The 23,600-nt window shown below is 43.6% G+C and overlaps 1 protein-coding gene across 1 annotated transcript in view; it reads right to left on the reverse strand.

Moving 5' to 3' along the window:
- Nucleotides 1-1,715: 1,715 nt before the first annotated feature.
- Nucleotides 1,716-23,600, reverse strand: part of SLC2A13 (solute carrier family 2 member 13) — a 222,952-nt gene continuing 201,067 nt past the window's right edge. The window contains exons 8-10 of the mRNA XM_054988163.1: nucleotides 23,217-23,338; nucleotides 11,377-11,529; nucleotides 1,716-10,124 (exon numbers count right to left, since the gene is read on the reverse strand). Coding sequence (XP_054844138.1) covers nucleotides 9,898-10,124; nucleotides 11,377-11,529; nucleotides 23,217-23,338 — 502 coding nt within the window. The 3' untranslated portion in view covers nucleotides 1,716-9,897. The remainder of the gene's footprint in view (nucleotides 10,125-11,376; nucleotides 11,530-23,216; nucleotides 23,339-23,600) is intronic.

The following is a 23,600-nucleotide window of genomic DNA, read 5'->3' on the forward strand; positions in this document are numbered from 1 at the left end:
CTGAACTAGCAATTTGATTTATAGCAAAACCCATTGAGGAAATCTTTCCCATTGAAGGGAAAGATTTTAAAGCCAGACCTGACACTGGGAGATCCAATTATGGATCCAAATGTAACATGTAGTTTAGCCCTAAAACTTATAGCTTCAACAAATGAATGTAATGGAATAGAATCAGAGTTTAAAAAGAACTAGCAATGTGTGCACATGCTAGCAGACTGTTCTTTATTCACAGATACTAATACACTCAGAGACTTGCCAGTTCATTTGCTTTTAAACAAAAACAGCACAGTGCTCATGTAAAATCTGCTCAATTCTTTCCACAAAGTAAGGATTTTTGAAACAATCACAGTGTGGGCAAAAATAGTTATTAAATAGATATTTGACTAGTGCTGATACAACTGCTGTCTGGGACTCAAAAGATACAGGAATTTTACCTGGCTAGAACTGTTTAATTTGCTGTACAGATTTGAAGTCCCATGAATAACAGAAAGGCCAAAACATGAGACTTAGCAGCATAAAGGATATGCTATCTTTGTAGTATATTTTCACATAGGACTTTTATTAACTTAGCATGAGACACCGTTACCCTTTGGCAGGGCTTTTTTTCTGGGGAAAGAGGTGGTGGAACTCAGTGGGTTGCCCTTGGAGAAAATGGTCACAATGGCTGATGGCCCCGCCCCCAGATCTCCAGACAGAGGAGAGTTTAGATTGCCCTCCGTGCCGCTGGAGTGGCGCGGAGGGTAATCTAAACGCCCCTCTGTCTGGAGATCGGGGGGGGGGGGGCACCAGCCATGTGACCATTTTCAAGAGGTTCTGGAACTCTGTTCCACCACATTCCTGCTGAAAAAAAGCCCTGCCCTTTGGTAACACACCAAGTTCTATTGCTGATCTATTTAGCTCAGTATTATCTTCTCTGACTGGCAGAGAATCCCTGCCGAACTGACATCTTTCAATGGAAAATACCAGGGACTGAAACTGGGACCTTTCACATACAGATCATGGGCCTTATCACTGAGCCACAGCCCCTGATCATACCTATTGGGTTTTGGAACCAGGTAGGCTGAAGACTGTCCCTGCGTGTTTCATCTCTCTCAAAAGAGGGGACCCCTGTCTACTCACATGTAAAGCTGCCTTAAACCAAACTGGACACCTGGTCTATCTAGGTCACCGTCGTCTACTATGCTGAGCAGAGGCCCTCCAAAGTCTTGGGAACAGCAACATCATTCTTAACACCTGCAGCCTGAGATCCTGTAATTAAGACTTTCTCCATGCAAAATGTGTGTTCTGCCAGTGAATATAATGGCCCTTTTCACACTGCTTACCTGCTGCCGCAACGTTGCAAAATATCACGCAAAAAATGTAGAAGATAGTGTTCCTCGCAATAGTTGCGCGATGTCGCGCAAAACTCTCATGAGAAGACGCTATCTTCCGCGTTTTTTGCGCGATATTTCGCAACGCGGCAGCAGGTAAGCAGTGTGAAAAGGGCCAATGTTTATACTTTTGTAACTCTTCATTTGTTGTTGCCATCACATTTTTCATTTACCTGTGGCTTCTTGACCATATTTTGAACACATTTCCACCATAGACAACTTACATGCACTTGAGAACATTCTAGTCCCGTTGATCAAGAGAAAAGTAGGATATAAATATTTTAAATAAGCAAATAGAACAAATAAACTCCCAGAACAGTTCTGTAATCAACGCTCACTTTTATTCATTTACAATTGTCAGACAATTCTTTAAAGATATTTATTTTTACATAGAGACTGAACTTCCAGTAAAGCAATTGGAACATAAAAACATTTAACTTTATACGGTTATGTTTTAATAAAATATACACCACTTTTTATACATTATAGGCTTGGTCGGTTGAGAAATAAAATGGTGTTATGTTAAAATGGTAAAAACTGTCTGACCTAGGTCTGGTTCAGACATACATTTCTGAAGTAGTAGGCAGTATTCTTCACAACTTACTTTAGTATCTCAGGTTGAAAGGAGACAATACCATGGATCTTCTTTAAAAGCTCTTAAAGGTATGGGGAGGGGGATTTAAATGTTCCGACTCATACAGTGCCCCCTTTTCCTTCAAAGGGGCCTGCAAGGGCAAAATGCCCTCTCCCTACTCAGTTCAAACTGGGACCACGAGTGGCTATCACTGAGCTTTGAAAGATGGACAGAAACTCTTTCTTGTCCGAGCCGCAGTGCAATACTGGCAGAAGCGTCTCTAAAGCCACCACAGAGGAAAAAGAAATCACCAGAGGAGTTCTAAGCCCCGTCCTGATAAACTTTTCATGACATGGGAAAACTGCTTCTAGCCAGCACTACTTTAGCTGACGAGGAGCAGGGCCGACGCACCCATTGAGGCCAGGTAGGCGGTGGCCTCAGGGCGCAAGGGCACCGGAGGGGGTGTCAGGGGCAGAGGTGCGCACCATGGAGCTGGCATGGCTGGGCCGCAGCTGCTGCAGCCAGCCTCGTGCCGCTGCCGCCACATGCCCCCAGCCGGGCGCAGCAGCCATGAGTCGCTGCCAGGGTGGTGTGCGGAGCGCAGAGCACCCTCCGCCCCCACTCCAGTCATCTGCCGGCCAATGCCCCCATCTCGTGCTGCATGCGCACATGTTGGAGGGTCGCTGCAGGCGCCAGAAACCCTGGCACCGGCAGTGACGAGGAGAAAAGGAGGGGAAGAAAAGCGAGACAGAGAAAATGCATGCTTGAATGGAAAAATAAAATAACCACTAACCCGACACCCACTTTTCTAACTGTAGGAGCGTTTAAAATTATATCTAAGTAGTTACCACGCACTTAAGATACTTTCTAAGAATATGGCAGCAATCCTGTGGACAGGTTCCTGGAAATGAGCCCCACTGAATAACATGGGACTTACTTCCAACTTAGACTAGTTTAGGATTGCTCCCCAAGGCTCTGGCATAAATTTATTCTTTTGTATGCGTTACTGTGACCCATGAAGCAGAGGACTTTTGCGTGCTAATGAGGCAGAGTTGGCAGGTTTGTGCAATCTTCTCACCTCCTTTGGTAGATTACATAAAATGGATTAAAATGTCAAAACCAATTTGGATAAAAGCATCTCAAGCTAATATGTACTGCAACACTATATTTATATATATACACATATAAAGCTTGATATAATTACACATGCCCAGTTGTTGAATGTAATATAGTTCATATTTACTACATACAAAAAGATTTTTTAGAAACTATTAACTGCCTTTACTCCAAGAGATGCAAGTCAGATCTGGAAATGTATTTTGATATTTACTAATAAATCTTGTGGCTAAAATATTTTCATATACAGTACTTTTGAACAACATTAGCACTTTGTTACAAAACGGCACAGTGATGATTATTGGCACATTAAAAAATCCTTCTCTATGTAAAAATACACAAAATAGATAATTGCCCAATACTTTTTCCTGATTTTTAAAATCTACATAATTGCCTTTAAAGAATTCAGTTCTCCAATACCAAAACAGTTTTCACTGAGAGGAATATACTTTGCTGACTTCTTTTATACACGGCCACAATCCACACCATTGTGCAGCTTATGCCATATGGTAACTTTACACAAGGTTATGATTATTTATAGAAAACCACAACCGCCCCAGTTCAAAATGTGACTTGTATGTCAGTATCATTTCATTGTCAGTAGCTACATTTAAGCTGTAGAAGTTACCCGCAATAACACACTGAATTTTTTTAATCCATAAAGCACGTATTGTAGTCTCTCTGCTTCTGGCCTGATGCAGAATTCCAGGCAGGAGGCAATCAAAAAAGAAAAGTGCACAAATAAAGTTGCTTTTTAAAGTGCTTGTCATGTCTATTAGCCTCCAGACAAAAATATTTTAATACATAAGTTTCTAATCTCTCAAACACTGATTTCATTCAAAAAATGTATCTCACGTTACTTATTTTAGAATAATAAAAAATCTCCTAGTTTGGGAAAAGCCATCAACACTTGGAAAGTTCTCCTGCACAAGGCCCATCAAAACAAATGGGAACAGAGCAAGAGCACACACACCCACGTTTACAGAATGCATCCAAAGCTCATTCTAGCAAACGGGCACCGTGGCTCTTAGAGTCCAGTTTGGTCTCATGTGGACAAATGTCACCTACCCCACTGTGATTCAGAAGAGGTCCGATTTTTCTGAGTGTTGTCAGAGAACATTTGGAGAAGGCTCACGATTCCCTGTGAGTTCTCGGACAATCTGGGCAGATGGATACAGAGGGAGATCTCTGCCAGTCTTCTGCCAAACTCTTGAGGGTGGTGGGGAGGGAAATGGGGTGTCCACCATAAAAGCCCCAGAATGCCGGGCAACAAAATGGGGGAGTTTTGAGCATGTGGAAGAACTGGAGTAGTTGCTAAGAGTTCTGGGTTCTTTAGTTTAATTTCTTTCTCCTGGCTCAATATATTTAATAAATATAATAAATACATAAAACAACAGTGTTCCCAGCAGCAACAGACATTTCCAACTATGCTTGAAAACGGAGGTGGGCTGGAAAGTTAAAAGGACCCCAAAGCAAGCCAGGCTAAGTGACCTCTGCAGCAGCACAAGCAGGGGCCACTCAGAGGAGACCTGGACAGCAGCACCCACAATGGGCGTTGGCTCACTCGTCTCTCCCCCTTCCTCTGCACTGCTCAGGTGGCCCCTACAGTGCTGGCTGCGCTACTAGTTTGAAGCTCTGTTTCTTCTAGGGCTGCTAGCAGCAATCCAGGGCAGTAACCAATCAGAAACTTTCCCTGTACATTAAATGGCCAGTCCACCACTACTTGAAACCTCCATTGGTCACAGAGAACACCAAGGATGCTTTCCCTCAAGTCTTTGCTCCCTCCACCTGCAACTTCCGTTTAGGAAAGAGGAAGGAAACTAACAGAAAGGAAGTTGGGGAGGGTTGGTGCCAAGGCAAGCTATTTAAAAGCCAAACTTGGGTGAGGATTTGGCTCAATTCTTAACTGGCACAGGTTTTCGAAACTGGTTTCCAAAATCACCAACACGCACACTGCAAATATCTGTACCCAATGGTTTCATCTGAAATCACAGTGATCCATCTTCCTTTTTTTCTGTTTTGGAGGGCTGCTCCTAGCCTGAGAATTAACATGTGCTTATTTGGTCTTATAGTCAGCCTGCCACGAAATCTTCTATACTGCAGGAAAGAGGGCAGGGTCTACTATTTTGGTGTATTTACTAAAGACACATTTTCAGTTTGCTTAGTGGTAGTTAATGATTCTAGGATTCATAATGACAGCTTCTTATCTTTATTAATGGTGGGCATCAACTATAAAAAACTGGCCTGGTTGGTGTTTTCCCCAGTGCTTTCAGATACTAAAAACGTAACGGCTTCCAATTCTAGCATGAATTTCTTTCAGCATAAATTCTATATGAATCATCCAGTTTCTCATGATATTTCTAAAAGGGATTCCACTATTATTCACCAAGACTGTGCACATATCACATATAACAAGACTGTACGTCTTTCATAAAGTTCCTAAAGCGTTTGCCTCATTTAAAGATGCTTCACATATTAATTGAGGGAAAATGACAAGCAAGAACTTCAAAATTTCCCCATCCCCATAATAAAATGGAGGGGTTTGATCAATCTGATGGGAAAGGGGCCAAAGTTACGCGGCAATGATCATGAATGGATTCCATGGGAACTTCTGGGTAAGTGTGGCAATCATGCGGATGCTCAGCTTAGAGAGCTTTGGCAGCATGGGTCACTTACTGGGAGGAGTGAGGTCAAGATCCGCTCCTCTTTCCTCCCAATCTGTGATCTTCACTATCGAAGGCAGGCTCCTAACACTGAAGCCTGCACCAACTGCTGTGCCCACAGCCCCTGGTGCTTTAACTTACGCAGCACAGTTTGCAAGTTGGACCTGATCCGCCAAATGGATCTTTGCACAGGAGCCGTTTCTGCCTGCAGATTAATTTTGCCACACCGAGCTAAGCGACTGGAAGAAATGGATGCTTAAGATGCCACACCACTTGAAACTAGTAAGTTAAGTTAGTAAAAGTTAGTTATTAGAAAGTTGTAATAGAAATCTTGTGCTTAGGCAATTCGATTCATGTATCATTAAAAATCGACAACCTGCCATAGGAAATTTACCTGTAATTAAACACTTGTTTCTGGAATGTTGGGTCTAGATCCCCTTTAACAAAGTCTTAAACTTAAAATATGTAAAATATTTTTTTAAAAAATCTGTTGCAAAATAAACATTAACTATAAATATTCACAGATTCTAAAAATAAAACCCCAATTTTTTTTAGAACCGATTTCAAGTATTCATGCAATATCACTTCTGTAATAAATAATGTTTGGTACTGTGATTAATGTGGACGTGAGCTATAAAATGTTTTCAACATTACAGCATAAGCAACATTGAAAATAAATCTTGAGCCAGGATGTCTGCAAGGAAAATTAAGAGGCAGGAACGCGGGCTCTCTTTTTGTGCTCTCGTTAGTGAGCTGAAATGCTTTCAGCCTCTAACAGGTGGAGACGAGAAAAATGTCAAGCCTGACTTTAAAAAATACTCTACAAGAAGATAAAAGTAACAAGCTTCAGAAAAAAAAACCACTGAGAATGGTGCATGGTTGAAAAGTCATTTAAGAGAATATCCAGGAACTGGGATGCTGGCTAATGTTCTTCCATTGATAAAGGCCTCAGGACAGCCTGAAAAATAAGACGGTTAGTATCAATTGGAACATTGCTTGCAAAGCTGCCTGAGAATTTGGTCACCAACGGCCATCCCATGGTTATATCAAGCACCAAGCCATAAGCAATCACTGCTGTCCCATCGCAGCTGCGCAAGAGGGGTCTGCTAAGCCACCAGCTGGGTTCTTCTTGGCTTTAAGACCAAGCTCTGCAAAACACTAAGACCAATTTGAACGCTCCTCGTGTGTTTAACCTCAACACATACTTAGGCGGCTTTCTCCTGGATTAAGGCTCTATGCAGGTAAATCTCATGAAGGCATATTCAGGGGCTGTCTGTATGAAAGACAGCATTTTGGCACGTGCTCAGTTGTTATTGCGCTTCATTAGCCAAATGAGTATGATGGGTACTGTTCAGTCTAAACAAACGGGATGTTTAGGACCAGGCAGAAACCAGTTGGGTCATAAAAGTACTTGGGTTTTATTTTCTTGCTTTCTTGAGGGCAGACACAGATAAAACGCCACATACCTCATTCATACCTTGAATAGGACTGTCAGGAATGTAACGAACCCTCTGTCAATGAATACGCTGGCTTGGAAAGTGGATCCAGAAATACGTGGTGGCATCATTGTTTGACAGCTTCTTTTTCAGCAACTTCCTAATTTTAAACTAAGGTTTCAAAACCCATTTATATATTTGGATGGGACAGTTCATGAAAGAGTTAAAAATGGAGGGGTGGGGGAGTCAGTCAGTGCCCATGTCCCAGGGGAACTGTTCGGAAGCTCTCGTGCCAAGTCTCCCAGGTGGCACTTCCAGTTGAGAGTTAGAGGCAGCACATAACTAGGCATCTCCCACCCTCTAAGGCTGGCTGTCATGATAAACGGATACACCCCATGGATGGCAGGTGGAGATGAGCCTCCAAGCGACGAAGGAAAGCCGCTCAGGCTGTGAGCCTTGGTGCAAAACCAGGGGCGACTGCCAGACAACACAGTCCCTGTTTTCATTTGAGAACTATTAGCGAGTATGCTATCCGTTTCAAAGTTTTTCCAAGAACTGAGGATTTGAAGCTATCCAAAAAATAAAATGTACACTGTTAAAACTGGAATGATTTCCTGTTGGGGAAATCTGAATTTTACCTTACAGAGTTATAAAGTTTGAGAACGTATTTTAATGTTTAAAGGGGGGCTACATTATCCTTCTAAGTTAAGGAACCTTCATTTGCCTTTTTAAAATACTTCCGCTGAAGCAAATCATACTTGCAGATGGATGAAAATTTACCTTTTCAGCACAAGAGAAGAGCTATGGATTTGTTTGCCTAGTGTGGTAGCCAGCCTCATTATTAGGAGGAGACAACGGAGAATTATACAGTGATCTACAGGCCTTACTCTTCTTGGCTCCCAGTAGATTTTTATGAGCCAAACTTGCAAAGGAAGTAGAGTTGGAAGGGAAAATATGAGAAAGGCACAAAAACACTAGTGCAATATTAATTATTTTGATTAGTGCCAGCTACAAAGACAACATTTAAAGCTATCAAAATCAGGTTTAATCCATTTAAATTACTTGTTTTCTAGTAAGCAAGTAATGACACATCCCCTGCGCTCAAATGTCTCCTGATCCACGGAAACAGAGCGCGGCATGGAGAATATTACACTAATACCTTTCTCCTTGATATACTAGCTTTTCATGGAAGCTGTCAAACATATGATTCCTACCTGCTTTTGAAATGGTACTATCCCAGAACAACTGTATAATGTATTAGTTGTATTAAATTCTGATCGCATTACATAGACTGCGATCAGTGGACAAAATCTCAAAATATAAATGAACAAGCTAAGAGTCTAGAGAGTTTACTGTCTATTGCCATAGGCTATCACAAATTTTCCAGACATCACATCAACTAATAAACAGTACATTTCCAATATCACAATTTTAAAAGATTAATTAAAATTAATTAAAACAGTACAGTATACCAACCTATCCCAGGAGAACAAGCTAAGAGTTCACAGGGTGGTGTGGTGGTGAGGAGACAATATATAAAAATTAATCACACTACACAAAATCTCCCCTCCCAGGATTCTGTAAGTGTGCATGGACCTGGACAGGCCGACCTGCCTTTCCCACTTTGCTGCTCTCAACGTTCTGTGTGTCCTGAAGCGTTTGCAGACATCAGGACAGGGGGGTGAATTTGCACAATCATATTTTTCTGCATGCCTGGAGATGAAAACTATGTAATGATAACCTTGATTTGTCTGCAGGCGGCCCTGTTTTACTGTTTTCATGATTAGCAAGAGGCCCAGCCACTCTACTATTAGATACAGTGATATGCTTGGACCAGCCTGGAAGTAATAGGGCATACTTATAAGCTTGTTTAATGGTTTGCACTAAGGGGCTAAATGAAGGGGTTTACTTTAAGGAAGATACAAAAAGGAAAGGATTGGGGTTGCTCTACTGAGAGTGACATTCTTCAATGTGCTGCAATTCCTATGAAGGATTAGACCTGCCTCCTTATACCTGGTTTCAAGTGCCTGACCACCTACTCCACAATTCACACTTGGAAAAGCCGAAGGATTTCTAACACAGTTCTTCACTGAATTGCAAAGGGTTTCTCAAATGAAATAATGACAATTAAAACAGATTTGTGTTTGTAAAAGGCAGGCATGTTCAAAAATGAAATGGGGAGTACTGCAAAACCCCACCCTCTCCATGCATATGAAATTAAATTGCTTTTCAAGAACGTAGTAATACTAAATAAATCATGATTTTCACAGCAGGCAGTGGATTTTTCTCTCCTGCTTATTTCGTAACAGGTTGAGCACTTCTGTACTGAACATACCAAATGCTGGTTGCCAGGTAACCGTACTTTTATGATTCATCTGGTTTCTGGCTAGTTGATCTTTTTCACATGTTTTTGCAAGACCGACAACTTAGCTTAGCATTTCATCAATTGCACTGGGTTTCATCATTTTGGGGACATTAGGAATACAGCAGTGCCTGCTATTGGAATGCCTGCATCATCGTGGGATAACTTGCTCTTCTCCCCTTTGCAAGCCGTCACTTTTGGCGAATATTGTATTTCACTTTATTTTGTTTTCGAAACAACATGGTTTAGAAGAACGATAAACAAACGAGAAGGCAGGAGAATCAGACCAGAAGCAGGGCAGTGAGGTCCTCAAGAACGGCTCCTTCTTCCCCACCCCCAAGACTTTTAAATGATCAAATACGTCAGCAATTGAAAATCACTCCACATCCGAAGCATCGTTGTCAGAAAGATGATAATTACTTCCCTTTACCCGGATATATTCTATATACCTCCCATCATCAGAATCTGAAATACCACATGTACACAGGGAGTTCTCAAACAAGCTTTCAATTTCCTCCAGCTTCTTCCCTTTTGTTTCAGGAAGACAGCCATAGATGAAAATGAGTCCCACGAAAGCAAATCCTGCATACAGGAAGAATGCTCCTGCGAGAGAGAGAGAGAGAGAGACAAACAAAACATGTTAACACAGCATTATTTCCTTCCTTTAAGAACAGACTTGCAAAAATAGTGATAAATATCTGAGCACCAGAGTTCACCTGAAGGTTTCTGACTACATTCCTACCATTTATACATCTGTTACTCAAGGGAGTATTAAAGTGCAAGCTTTACTTCCTTTATATCATATATCCTTTTATATCACATCTTTCCATCCAGGGGTGCTCGGGGTTATATAGAGGGCAGTACAAACAGCAGGAAAAGTCGAGACGTCCCCACCCCTGACAATGTTCTGCAGGCTGACTCCAGCAATGAATACTCTGCCAATCTGCTCAGTCTGACTGCGAAATATGTCAAAATCCACGATTTTGAAATTTGGCTACTTAAATACGAAAAACTCACCGGGCATTACAACAGAAAAGTGGAACTTCGACTACAGCTATAGAATGATTACTGATGGTCATTCTCTCGTCTCACAAAATACACTGAAAATATTCGGTAGAATTTTAATACACTTTCGTGACCATGTTAACAGGACTATAATCAGATCTGGTTAAATGATGGAGAATCTCTAATACACTATGTTAAGTGTCTCTGATACAAGTAAGATTGCACAACTATATAAATTATACAACTATATAACTATATAAGTTTCTATATATTTTATTTAAAGAAGAAAATAACAGTAAACAATGCATAAACAAAAACAATATATGACAGAGTACTTAAATTACGTAATACCTCTTCTTTTCATCCCCCTACTTACTGCTTTACATTCAGCATTTTATGTTCAGCATTATATAATAATTATTCTTAGTTTTTCTTAGTTTCCAGCTACATAATCCAATTTTTATCGCTGAGACAATTTTCATACCTATATATTAGCTTTCTGGGAGACTTTAAGGAGAGAAGGAAAACTATCAGTCTAGATTAGGGCTGCCAACCTCCAGGTGTGTCCTGGAGATCTCCCAGAACTGATCTCCAAACTACAGAGATCGGTTCCCCTAGAGAAAATGGCAGCTTTGCAGAGGAGACTCTATGTCATGATAGACCCTGCTGATCTTTCTCTCCTGCCTAAACCCCGTCCCGTCCCAGGCTTCACCTCCCCACAAGTCTCCAGGAATTTCCCAACCCAGACTTGGCAACCCTAGTCTTGATCTTTGAAGATGGAAAGCTAACACTTCAGCTACTTGAAATAGAGTTCATTTGGGAACCAATTAAGATAAAAAAGAGTTCTTACCATAGTATGTAAGATACTCAGCTGTGTGCAAAAATGTTAGTGACACCAGAACATTGAAAATCCAGTTGACGCCAGAAGAGCACGCATTTCCTGTACTTCTAGCCCAAAGGGGGTATATTTCAGAATTTACTGTCCAAGGCATTGGTCCCATTCCTAAAATAAAAAGAAAAATCCAAAATCCAAAATTAAATTTCATACAACATTCAAGAACAGGACTTAAATAAAAACATGGTGGAAGAGTGTGGGGATTACTTTGAATTAAAAATCTTAAGAGTGGAAAGGTAAAGTTATAGGAAATTAGAGGAAAACTAAATACAGTGACTGAGAAATTTGAGGTAAGGCTGCTATCTTTCTGCAGGGCCTGTAAGACAGAGATGTTCCATCAGGTTTATGGTGGTTGATGCTGATGAATTTCCCAACTGGCTTCCTGCTTGGGGGTGGGGGGGCGCTTGTGTCCCCTTCTGGTTTTGTTGGCCACCTAACAGCTTGGCACCCCTGTTCCACGGGATTTGAGATTTGAGACTGGGGTTGCGCAAGATGAGCGCTCTACAGTGGATGCTGTTTTATTATATCTGAAACATTAATGATTTTACTGTGTATTATATTATTATTGTTTTATCTTTTTATGTATATTGTTTATTGTGGTAATCCGCTCTGAGTCCATTCACGAGGAGAACAGACTATAAATTCAATTAATTAAATAAATAAATAAATAAATAAATAAAATATGCTAGAAAAAAACCTTGGACATTCAGAAAACAATAGTGGCTGAAAAACAGTCATTGAAGAATCAGAACATTTTATGAGCAGATTAAAAGCAAAAATAGGAAAACAGAGGCTGGACTGAAAATGAAAAGCTGGATGGCTGTAGGAACATTTGAGGGCAGAAGCTTCTTCAAACATAGAAGCAAATATTAACTCAGATCAAGGTAATAACAATTTGTGAATAAAGCCAACCGGGCTTCTGCAGCTGTAGTTGTTTCTCTTTCTTTCTTTGAGGGAGGGATCTGTAGAACTGGGAATATGAAGGAAGTAAAATTTCTGCCTTTAAACACTGATGGGTTAAAGCACCGTATTGAGAGAAAGGAAATAACTACTTAGTTAAAAAGGCCAACAAGCTGGTGTAGGTTTCATTCAGGGAGCCCACCTAACTAAAATGGGTATTTATTAGGGAAAATATTTAGGAGAAATACACATTCTTTTTCAAAGGTAAATACAGCTAGAGATGTTGTTATTAAAGTTAAGAAGGATTGCGGGAAATATAAAAAGAATATATGAGGCCGTTATATATTGGTTAAAGGCAGCCTGTTGAATTCACTTTGGTGAATGTATATGTCCCAAGTCAAGATCTGAATATTTTAAAGCCTTATTAAGAGAGATATACAAAATTTATGGAAGGAAAAATAATTGTAGTTTGGAATTTAAATATATCTCCTCAATTAGATACATTAATTTAACATATGATCTTGGTAAACTTTTTAAAATTCCCGAGAAATTAGTGCCTAGAAGTCTGTTGGAGGCGCTCCCATTCATATGGGGGGAACTATTCCTTTTATTCTAATAGAAATAATACATACTCTAGGTTAGACTACTTTGTTTCTTCTGAGATTTTTTAGGAGGACAGATTTCAAAAACGGAAATATTCTAAATCCTGATCCCATGGCCATAACGTTAATCTGTAGATCAGGTCAAGGTAAAAAGGACAAAGTCAAGACCTTATTAAACTCAGAACACATGGAGTCACTGAGATTAACTCAAAGCACTAGGCAGGGATGTCGCTTATTGCCATTGTCATTGGCTGTGGCTTTGGAAAACAGAGTTGCGCTTACCGTAACTACTGTTCATTGACGTCTTCTGTGCAGACACACATGGGGACTGCGCCTGCGCAGGCCTGCCGACCGGATTTTTCTTTTCTAGCAAACGTCCACTAGGGGGCGCACGTCCGCTCCAATGCGCATGCGCGGCCGTTTCCCGCCCGAGCGACATTGGGCGACGTCGCCCCCTTTCCCCTCAGTTTCTCCTTTTGCCGCCGAATGCCTTCACATTATCTGGAAGAACACAGCGGGGTAGGAGGGAGGGTTGTGTGTCTGCACAGAAGACGTCAATGAACAGTAGTTACGGTAAGCGCAACTCTGTTTTCACTGTCCGTCTTCTGTGCAGCCCCACATGGGAGACTCACAAGCCACTTACCCAGGAGGCGGGCATGTGTTCTCACCGAAAAAGAGACTGAAGCACTGCATTACCAACAGCAGCCTCTTTCCTTTCCCACACATCTAGTGCGTAATGTTTAGCGAACGTGTCAGAAGACGACCACGTTGCAGCCCTGCAGATGTCTTGCAAGGGCACGCCCCTAAGGAAGGCCGCCGAAGCAGCCTGTGCTCTGGTGGAATGAGCCTTTAGTTCCAAGGGGCAAGGTAACTGAGCATGCGAGTAGCAGGCTCTAACAGCTTGAGTGACCCAATGGGAAATTGACTGGGCTGTAGCAGCCTTTCCCTTCCTGGGCCCATAATAGCACACAAACAGTTGTTTGGCACTCCTAAACTGTGACGTACGTTGAAGGTAAAATAAAATAGCCCTTCGCACATCCAAGGAATGTAAAGCCCTTTCAGAGTTATCAGAAGGGTCAGGAAAAAAGATAGGTAGGACAATGTCCTGTGAGGTGTGAAATTGAGTGGACACTTTGGGTCTAAAACGAAGGTCAGGTCTCAGCACCACCTTATTCTGATGGACCTTCAAAAAGGGAGGGTCCCACCTCAGTGCAGCCAGCTCGCTAACCCTACGGGCAGACGTAATGGCTATCAAAAAGGCCACCTTACAGAATAACCATTTTAAGTCACAGGTGGCCAGTGGTTCGAAGGGTGGTTTCATAAGCCCTGCCAACACTACTTGCAGTGACCATTGGGGAACAATTTCCTTGACTTGTGGAAACATATTATACAGCCCCTTCAAAAAAGACTTCGACAAACTGTGGGAGAACACCGTCTTCCCATCTATTTTAGGATGGAAGGCTGAAATGGCAGCCAAATAAACTTTAATAGAAGAATTAGAGAGTCCCCCGTCCTTAAGGGACAGGAGGAACTCAAACACAGAAGACAACTGGCAATCCCAAACATTAACTGCGGTGTCAGCAGCCCAGGCCTCAAAACGCTTCCATTTAGCTGCGTACGACCTGCGAGTGGTGTCCCTACGGGCATTCAGCAAAATTTCAGCTACCCTGTCAGACATCCCCTCCGTCCCCGAATGTGCCAAGCAGTGAGGTTGAGTTTGGGTAGGTCGTGATACCAAACCCCTTTGTCGGACAGAAGGTCCGGGTTCAGGGTGAACCGATAATATGACCCCTGCGAAAGCTGCATGACATGTTGGAACCATGCTTGTCTGGGCCAGAAGGGGGCCACTAGAATTAAGTGCGGCCCATCCCTCTGGATTTTGCTGACGACTCGAGACAGCAGTGGGAACGGAGGGAAGGCATAAAACAGGCGCCCTGTCCAGCGTATCTGGAACGCCTCCCCTAGGGAGCGGTGACCTAGTCCTCCCCTGGAACAGAATTGCGGGGCCTTCTTGTTGGCCTCCGCCGCAAAGAGGTCTACGTCCGGGAACCCCCAGTCCAAAAAGATGGCGTTCAGGTAATTGTCTGCTACGGTCCATTCGTAGCTGTCGGATCGCATCCGACTCAGTTTGTCTGCGATGACATTGGTGGTGCCGGGAATATGGACCGCCTGAATGACTACGCCTCTGTCCATGGCCCAGTTCCAGATCCGAACGGCCTCGTCGCAGAGGGCCTTGGATGTAGTGCCCCCTTGTTTGTTCAGGTAGAACATCGTGGTGCAATTGTCTGTGAGCACCTGAACCGCTTTCCGCTGCAGCGTGTCTGCAAATGCGATAAGGGCATAACGGACCGCTCTCAATTTTAGCAGGTTAATGTGATCTTCCCGTTCCTGCTCTGACCAAACCCCATGTGCCCTAAGGGCTCCACACTGGGCTCCCCATCCTATCGTGGAGGCATCAGTCGAGATTGTGATCTCGGTTTGGATGGACCCAAATGCAATACCCCCAAGGAGGTTAGTCTCATCAAGCCACCATCGTAAGGCACGGATAATCCCCCTGGGGATGGAATATCGGTTATTCTGGGACTCGTGTTCAAAATCATGAACCGACAGGAACCACAGCTGGAGAGGTCGCATGTGCAACCGGGCCATAGGGGTGACAGCTGTAGAAGAGGCCATGAGGCCCAGTAGCCTCTGGATCGCTGTCACGGATTGGAACCTGCACTTGGAAAAAAGGTTCACCATTCTGCCAATTCTTAATGCACGCTCCCTGGGGAGAAAACCTCTATTTACGCAACCATCCAATTCCATACCGATAAATAGTATTCTCTTGGACGGGGTAAGGTTAGACTTTTGCAAATTAACCAAAAGCCCTAACCAGGAGCAGGTGAGCATCACTGTATGAATCTGGGCCAGGAGCGCATCAGCAGAGGGAGCTGCTAGAAGCCAATCGTCAAGGTAGGGATAGATGGTACAACCCCGTTCCCTCAAATAAGCCACTACCACAGCCATACACTTAGAAAAAACTCGTGGGGCCGTTGAGAGACCAAAGGGAAGCACTTGGTAATGGTAGGCCTTATTGTTACATAGAAACCTAAGGTACTTCCAATGATCAGGATGGATGGCAATATGAAAATATGCATCCTTGAGGTCCAGGACAGCGAACCACATGTCCTCGGGCATTAACTGGAGGACCGTGTTCAAGGTAAGCATCCTGAACCTCTTGACGAGAACGAATTTATTCAGTTCCCGTAGATCTAAGATGGGTCGTACCCCTCCATCTTTCTTGTCTACCAGGAACATCCTGGAGTAAAAGCCTAAGGGGGGGTCCTGAGGGAGCACCTCCCGCACAGCCCCTTTCTCTAGCAGTGTTACAACCTCAGCTTGTAAGTTATGAGAAGAGGATTGTATTGAGTGGTCAGGAAGAGACAACACTGGGTAAACATCAAACTGAATTTTATATCCAACATTAACGATTTGAAGAACCCAACTATCGGATGTAATTTCTGCCCATGCAGAGGCAAACTGAACCAATCTGCTCCCAAACATGACAGACTGTTCAAATTCTAGTCAGAACTGCTTTGGCTGCGTTGCTGACTCTTTGGCATCGTGGGTTTGGGGACCGCGACGAGGGCGGTAGCTTGGTCTCCGGCGCTGATAGGAGCTCGCAGGCTGTTGGAATCGCCTGTAGGACCCATAACGAGGATACGGCTGGTATTGCTGTTGCCGACCACGATAGCCCTGTGAGGGGCGATACTGGAACCGATTTTTGGTGGATGGTCTGGTCGGGAGAATGCCGTAGGAACAGGCTGTCAGCCGATCTTTGCGTTTTTGGGAGAGGTAGTCATTCGTCTTGGATGAGAACAGGGATTGACCCTCAAAGGGCAGATTCTCAACTTTATTACGTGTCTTGACCGGCAACGCAGTCGTGCGGAGCCACGAGTGTCTGCGGAGGACGACGGAGGAAGCTAGAGCCCTCGCAGAGGTGTCAACCGTGTCACGGCCCGCGTTTATTTGTTGCCGAGACAGCCTCATCGAGGATCACCTTCGCCAACACTCTCTGGTCTGCTGGGAGTTTTTCCATGAATGCCGCCATGCGGTTCCAAAGAAATATCTGGTACGCCCCCATGATGGCTGAATAGTTAGAGATTTTCAGCGTCAGGGCAGCAGAGGAGTATAACTTCTTGCTCAGGGAATCCAGCTTCCTACTCTCCTTGTCAATGGGCACAGCATAAGACCCCTGGCGTTGGCGGGTCTGCATTTCCTCTGTAATGAGGGAAGAAGGAGGCGGATGTGCAAAGAGGTACGCACAAACGTCATCCCGCGTCTTGTACAGGGCTTCTAGCTTGCGGGACGTCGGGTACACAGAGGCCAGCTTCTCACAGATGTCGTGAATGATTTCCACCAAGCCCTCGGTGAACGGGAAAGCAATAGTCGGAGGGTTACCGGACTGGACATATTGTAGAATCTTGTCCTTTGGCTTAGGATCTACAGCCGATATCTCGATGTCGAGAGAACGGGCCATCCTGACCATTTGTTCCGAATATAGCCGGTAGTCCTCAGAGGGTGACACACGACCAGTCCCAATAATGATGTCATCTGGTGACGGGTCAGATGGTGGGCTAGGACTCGGGCACTGATAAGGCTCTGCACGTTGGTAAGGCGAGACGCGCCTAGGAGAACCATAGTGGGAGAACTCACTCCGAGTGTCACCCCAATACTCCCTGCCAAACGATGGAGAGCTGGCATACAGGGAGCCTTCTCTGTCAAAGCCACTCCGAGGAAGGCGGTAAGGCTGGTCCTCCCTCGCCATATAGTCATCGGCATGCCACGTCTCGGCAACCCGAGGTGGAGCGTCGGGTAGATCACCATCGCCATCAGTGGAGTGGTGCAACGGAGATGACAGGTGCGGTGACGGGGGTCGAGGGTTTCTCCCAGAGCACCTCATCCGTCTGGACCGACGTCGATTGCTGGTGCTTAGATTTTTTCTTCGACTTCTTTTCCCCCTTGGGGGCTGAAGGCGGATCGGAGCTTCGGTTCCGGTCAATCGGAGCCGGCGACATAGACAACAGATCCGAAACCTTTGGATCCGATCGAGGGCCTGCCTTCGGAACACGACCAGTGCGAGCCGATTCAGCGGGTCTCAGAGCCGATGACGTCGGAGTCGGAGTCGGATCCGAAGGCTTGGGAACCGACCCAGCCGAAATGTTCGGATCTGAAGAAGTCCTCGGCACCTTCGGAGCCGATGTGGCGGTCGGTTCCGACCTCGACGGGGACCTGGAACGGCGCCGCTTCCGAGTCGGATCCGACTGCGGAGTGGAGTGCTTGCGACCCGACGCGGAACTCGCAGCCTCCTTCGGATCCGGGGTCGGGTGTTGGGCTTGTCGGCGATCCGGCGAGCGGGAACGCGAAGTGGAAGCGGCCCTTCGGACAGATTCCGTCTCAGGGGGGGTGTCAACCGTCCCACCAGCCGGTGGCGGCCCCCCCGGGGTACCCGGGGCCCCCGACGCCCGCATCGCCCTTCTCCACAGCAGGGCGTTCAGCCTATTCGCCCTCTCAGCCCTCGCCTTCGGGGTGAACCGTTGGCAGTGCTCACATTTTCCGACGATGTGCCCTTCGCCCAGGCACTCGAGGCACACGGAGTGACCGTCCGTCCTCGTCATCTTTGTGGAGCAGGTGGAACAGCGCTTAAAAAGCGACTTCTCAGACATCTTCACGATCAGAGAAAGTTTCCTCAGAAAAAGTTTCCTCAGAAAAGCGGACAGCTAGATCTTCACCGGTCGGCGGCAAAGAAGAAACTGAGGGGAAAGGGGGCGACGTCGCCCAATGTCGCTCGGGCGGGAAACGGCCGCGCATGCGCATTGGAGCGGACGTGCGCCCCCTAGTGGACGTTTGCTAGAAAAGAAAAATCCGGTCGGCAGGCCTGCGCAGGCGCAGTCCCATGTGGGGCTGCACAGAAGACGGACAGTGAACCATTATCTATTGCTGTGAGATCTGAGCCAAAAATAGGAATAACATTTAAGTGCGGTCAATGTAAACGGCTAATACATGCAGACAATACTACATTTTCCAAGAAGCAACACAGTATTTCTTCAGATTGCTGGATGCGATAAGTGCATATGAAATTAAAGAAAAATGGAAATAATTACCATTATTGCAGTAGATATGAAACAGCATAAGACTACATTTGGGGTGACTTCTAAGCCATTTAGATATCTCAGAATATGCCACACATCAGACATAAGATCATTTTATCACTTAAACTGGGGTCCTGTGTGTCATCAAATTAAAGAGCTGGATTGTAGAGTCACCTGAAACTTCCTTGGATGGCTAAGATAAATGCTATAAAAATGTCAACTCTGCAAAAATTTCTACAGACACGCAGGGGGAACTTGTAGGAGATGGGAAGTCCCACAGTCCCCTGCTTCCTTCTCAGTTCCCCTCCTGTAACCACTGCTGCTGTCTCCTTCCTCTCCCTCTCCTGCTGCAGTCTCCTCCTCCTCCTCTCCCTCCCACTGCTGCCATCTCTACCCCACTCCTGTTAATATTTGCCTGCCCTCTTTTCTGCTTCTGCTGAGGGTGTTCGCCACCTTTCCCCCACAAACAACCTCTTTACCCCAACCTTCCTCCCCCACCCCGCCAACTTAGGTAATATTTACTGGAGTTACAAGGCAAGCTCAAAATGGCATCTCGTATCTTCTCTTCTTTGGGTCATAATGCCTATGCAAGAGTAGGAGTTGCTTCAGCTGCTGGGGTAGCAGTTTTAAACCCCCTTCTGTTTTTCATTTTGGATTTTTCTGCAAAACCAGATTTGTAGAAAAATCTTCCATATCTCAGGTTGGCCCCTAGTAGATTTTTGGATGCCCATGTGGAGGGGGCTGTTCAGCATTATCAGATTCTTGGTGGTAGTGGTGGAGAGTGCCGTCAAGTCATAGCTGACTTATGGAGACTCCTGGTGGGGTTTTTAAGGCAAGAAACTAACAGAGGTGGGTTTGCCGTTGCCTGCCTCTGCAACCCTGGTCTTCACTGGAGGTCTCCCATCCAATTACTAACCAAGGCCGACCCTGCTTAGCTTCCAAGACCTGACAAGACTGGGTTTGACTCTTTGTTGTTCCAATATTGCTGGACTAGACAAATTAAAGGGTCAAAATGTTAACACAATTTGTTTAGGCTGGATAAAGGAATCAGGTTAGATAAACCACAGTGCACAAATCAGTTGCAGCGGGAGGACTTGTTCTTTCAAATTTAACTCAATTTTACGAAGCAGCTAGTTAAGATTTTAGTTAGCCCCATGGATGCTGGATGGAAGTCTCCAATCAGAACAGACATTTGTTTACGTTCCTCTGGAGGTCTTGCTGTGGTCTAATCAGGAGAAAAGAAGTTCACATTTAAAGAAACTTTTCAAATAAGAAAATGATTCCTATGCAACTAAGAAAAACTTAGTCTGGTATATCCACTTTGACTTTAGGAAAGTCATTATTTCATTCAGACTCAAAAAAAGTTCTTCTAACAAGGCTGTAAAATGTTATCTCAAGTATGAGTGACTGAAGGATGACACACATTTTTGTGGGCCAGAGCCGTAAGATAATTTCTGACAGAACATGAATAATTTTTTAAAAATTATATATGGATTTTCCGTATGTTTATCTTTAACAGAGGCACAATATATTACATTATATTGATGGTATCTAACCTCACAGAGAGTAAACAAAATTTGTGGCACTATGGTGTTGGAAATGTTAACAAAATTCAAATGTTGGGCCTATGTAGTGGGAATACTGAGATGCCAGTTGGATTTTGATATAGCTACATTTATCCTCAATCAGATCAGGGCAGGTTGTCATAACACAGATATTTAATATTAAATATGTTAGCTGTAGCAAACATTATACAGGCTTTGCACTGGAAGAAAGCTACCCCTCTTCAAACAGAAGTTATTAAAAATACTGAAAATATTAAAAATGGGCATTTTGACAGATGATATATGTAAAAGGAATAGAATTTCTTATTATAAGAATACTGTGAACAAAAATTAATTTGTGGTATGCTGGAATTCTGAGAATGTAGCTATACTATTGGACAGACAGGGGTTTTTTGTTATAAAGGCACATACTGTACTTTTTTCTGGAATAAAAAAGAAAGTAAAGTTTGAGGTAAACATAAGGTGATTTTACCTCAGTGAGGGAAGTAAAGTTATGAAACATATAGCCCCCCCCCCACCCTCCCATTGCAACTTGCCAAGTAAGAGAGCTGATGCAAAGGTCCTCCTGATACCAAGGGGGAGATTTTCTCATTTATGTTACACTGGTATAAGAAGAAGGATTTAAAATAAGTAACTTCTGACTGGTCAAGTTTATGACCGGTCAGTGAATAAACGACTGAATCACTTTCATTGAACTTTACCTTAGAACTAAAAAGAGGGGAGCCTGAGACAAAGTGAACTTTAATTTAAGTGTCTGATGGGAGAGGAAAATAGGGCAGTCACGGTCAGGATATGTGCAGATTTAGCAACTAATGAAGGAAGTAACAAAAAAAGGACAGCAAAGGAACAGCTGTCTGAAGGATGTAACCTTGCAAGGGGAACGGAGATGGTGACAGAGGTTGGGAAAACAGAGGGCCAGCTGAAGAAGTGGTGGAAGTTTCTAGGTGTGGCACTGTATTCCAGCATCTTCAGTGAGCGGTCCCATGAGCCTCAAGATTCCCAATAAGCCAAGGAAATTCCTGACAAGAAGGAAGACTTCAAAGCAACACAAGCAAAGCCCTATAGGACTTGGCTTGGGGGGGAGCGGCAGGCTAGAGAAAGGGAAATGAAAGAAGTAATGTAAAGACTGCCGCCTTCCTGAAAGTAATTTTAAAGAGTACAATAAGAAGGCGAGCCTCCGTAACAATGGTCTAATTAAATATTCATCTAATCCTTTCAAATATTTAATCCTTAAATACATTTTTAAATATTTGCTTACACCTAGTATAAATGGCTGTAAGTAAAAATATATGATTTATCTCTAGAGGAAAATGACGGCAGCAGAAAACAGACTAGTAAGCATGAACTATTCTACTCACAGTAGAATCGTGGCTGAGGGATGGGACAAATAAAACGAAACGTTAAAGCAAACACACACACACAATTCAGACCTTCCACATGGACGTAATCCTATGGACTGATAACTGACTGTGGGCCAAAAATATTGGATAAATACGACTCTCTCCCCCTAGACTGACACAAAAGTGAGCAGTTTGTCAGCAGCACACAAGAACAGACAGGACAATAAGAAAAGCAAGGAGACGTTGGGACTTTGGGAAATATATGAAGACAAGGAATAAGGCAAGAGAAGTAACAATGCTACACAAAAATGACAGGGGAAAGTAGCATGAATCTCTCTTCTCGGATTTTTCATGGCTTCTTTCAGAACTGATAGAATAAAGAAAGGCAGAATAGAGAATGAGAAAAGGGGGAACGTTGTTGTAACAGCATTGTAAAAATATTTAAAAATTTTTAAAAATCACTAGGACAAGGAGTGAATAGCAAGGTAATATGTATTGTGAATACTCAGCACAGTTATGTTCTGGGACAATTTTAGGGGTGTGCAAGAAAAAAAAATATTAAATCTGAACTGGGAATACCGAACCAGAGAAAATATTTGGTAGTTCCTGAATACCGAATAGATTCTCTAGTTCGGTTTAGTAATATAGCAGAAATTTGGCTATTACTTTCTATGGGAAAATCAGTCTGGTGACTATCCACTGGGCTGGAGGAGGGTCATTTTTCAACTAAACTTCACTAAATTTGCAGGAAATCTATTAACTATCCTCTACCCTCCCCCAAGTTTCATCAAGATTGCACCCGTGGGGGGGTGCAATTTCTATGGGCCCCCAAAGAAGTGCCCCCAGCTACTCTCCATTATTCCGAGTTGGTATTATTTGGTATTTTGATTTGGAACAGCCAGATTCTACTGAATCAGCCAAAATTTGGTATTTTAAACTGAACTCTGAACCGACCTGCATCTGTAGACAATTTTCAGTCCAGCATGACTACCTTTTCCTCACAATAAGGAAATAGGAACAGATGAGCTGGGTTGCATCAGTTCTTTGAATTCCTGAGGTTTTTGACTAGTTGGCCAAGGAGAACGTGTTCAAACAAACGTGGTTCATCCAGTTAACTCATCAATTTCTCCTCACTTGAAGAGCAATGCACAGGTCTAAAATTCATATCAGCTTAAAAATTCTTCCTAGATTTAACAAGAAATCAATAACCCCAATTTATTTTGCCTTATATTCTTTCTGATGAGAACTTTTTACCTGGTGCAAAGAAAACCAGATATAAAATAAGTCCCAGGAGTGCTGTCCAAGAGTATGGTGTAGGACAGAAATTATAAGCCCAAAATGTGTCTCCAGTTTTGAGTCTTGTCTCATTTGAGCATCTGAAAGACAAATACCATACAAAATGAAGTTTAAATCAATGCCTGAATCAAAAAAGTAACAACATGACTACAACAGAGTAAGATTCAGCGGACCATGAAATCCAACACCTGTGCTGAAATCAAAGTAATTTCTATGTAAAGGTAGAAATTACAAAGGGTTACCAATTAGAGAGAGCCAGTTTGGTGTAGTGGTTGGAGAGCCAGTTTGGTGTAGTGGTTAAGAGCGCGGTACTCTAATCTGGAGAGCCCCCATTCCTCCACT

Source organism: Eublepharis macularius, chromosome 9 (assembly GCF_028583425.1).
Source record: "Eublepharis macularius isolate TG4126 chromosome 9, MPM_Emac_v1.0, whole genome shotgun sequence".
NCBI classification, from domain to species: Eukaryota; Metazoa; Chordata; class Lepidosauria; order Squamata; family Eublepharidae; genus Eublepharis; species Eublepharis macularius.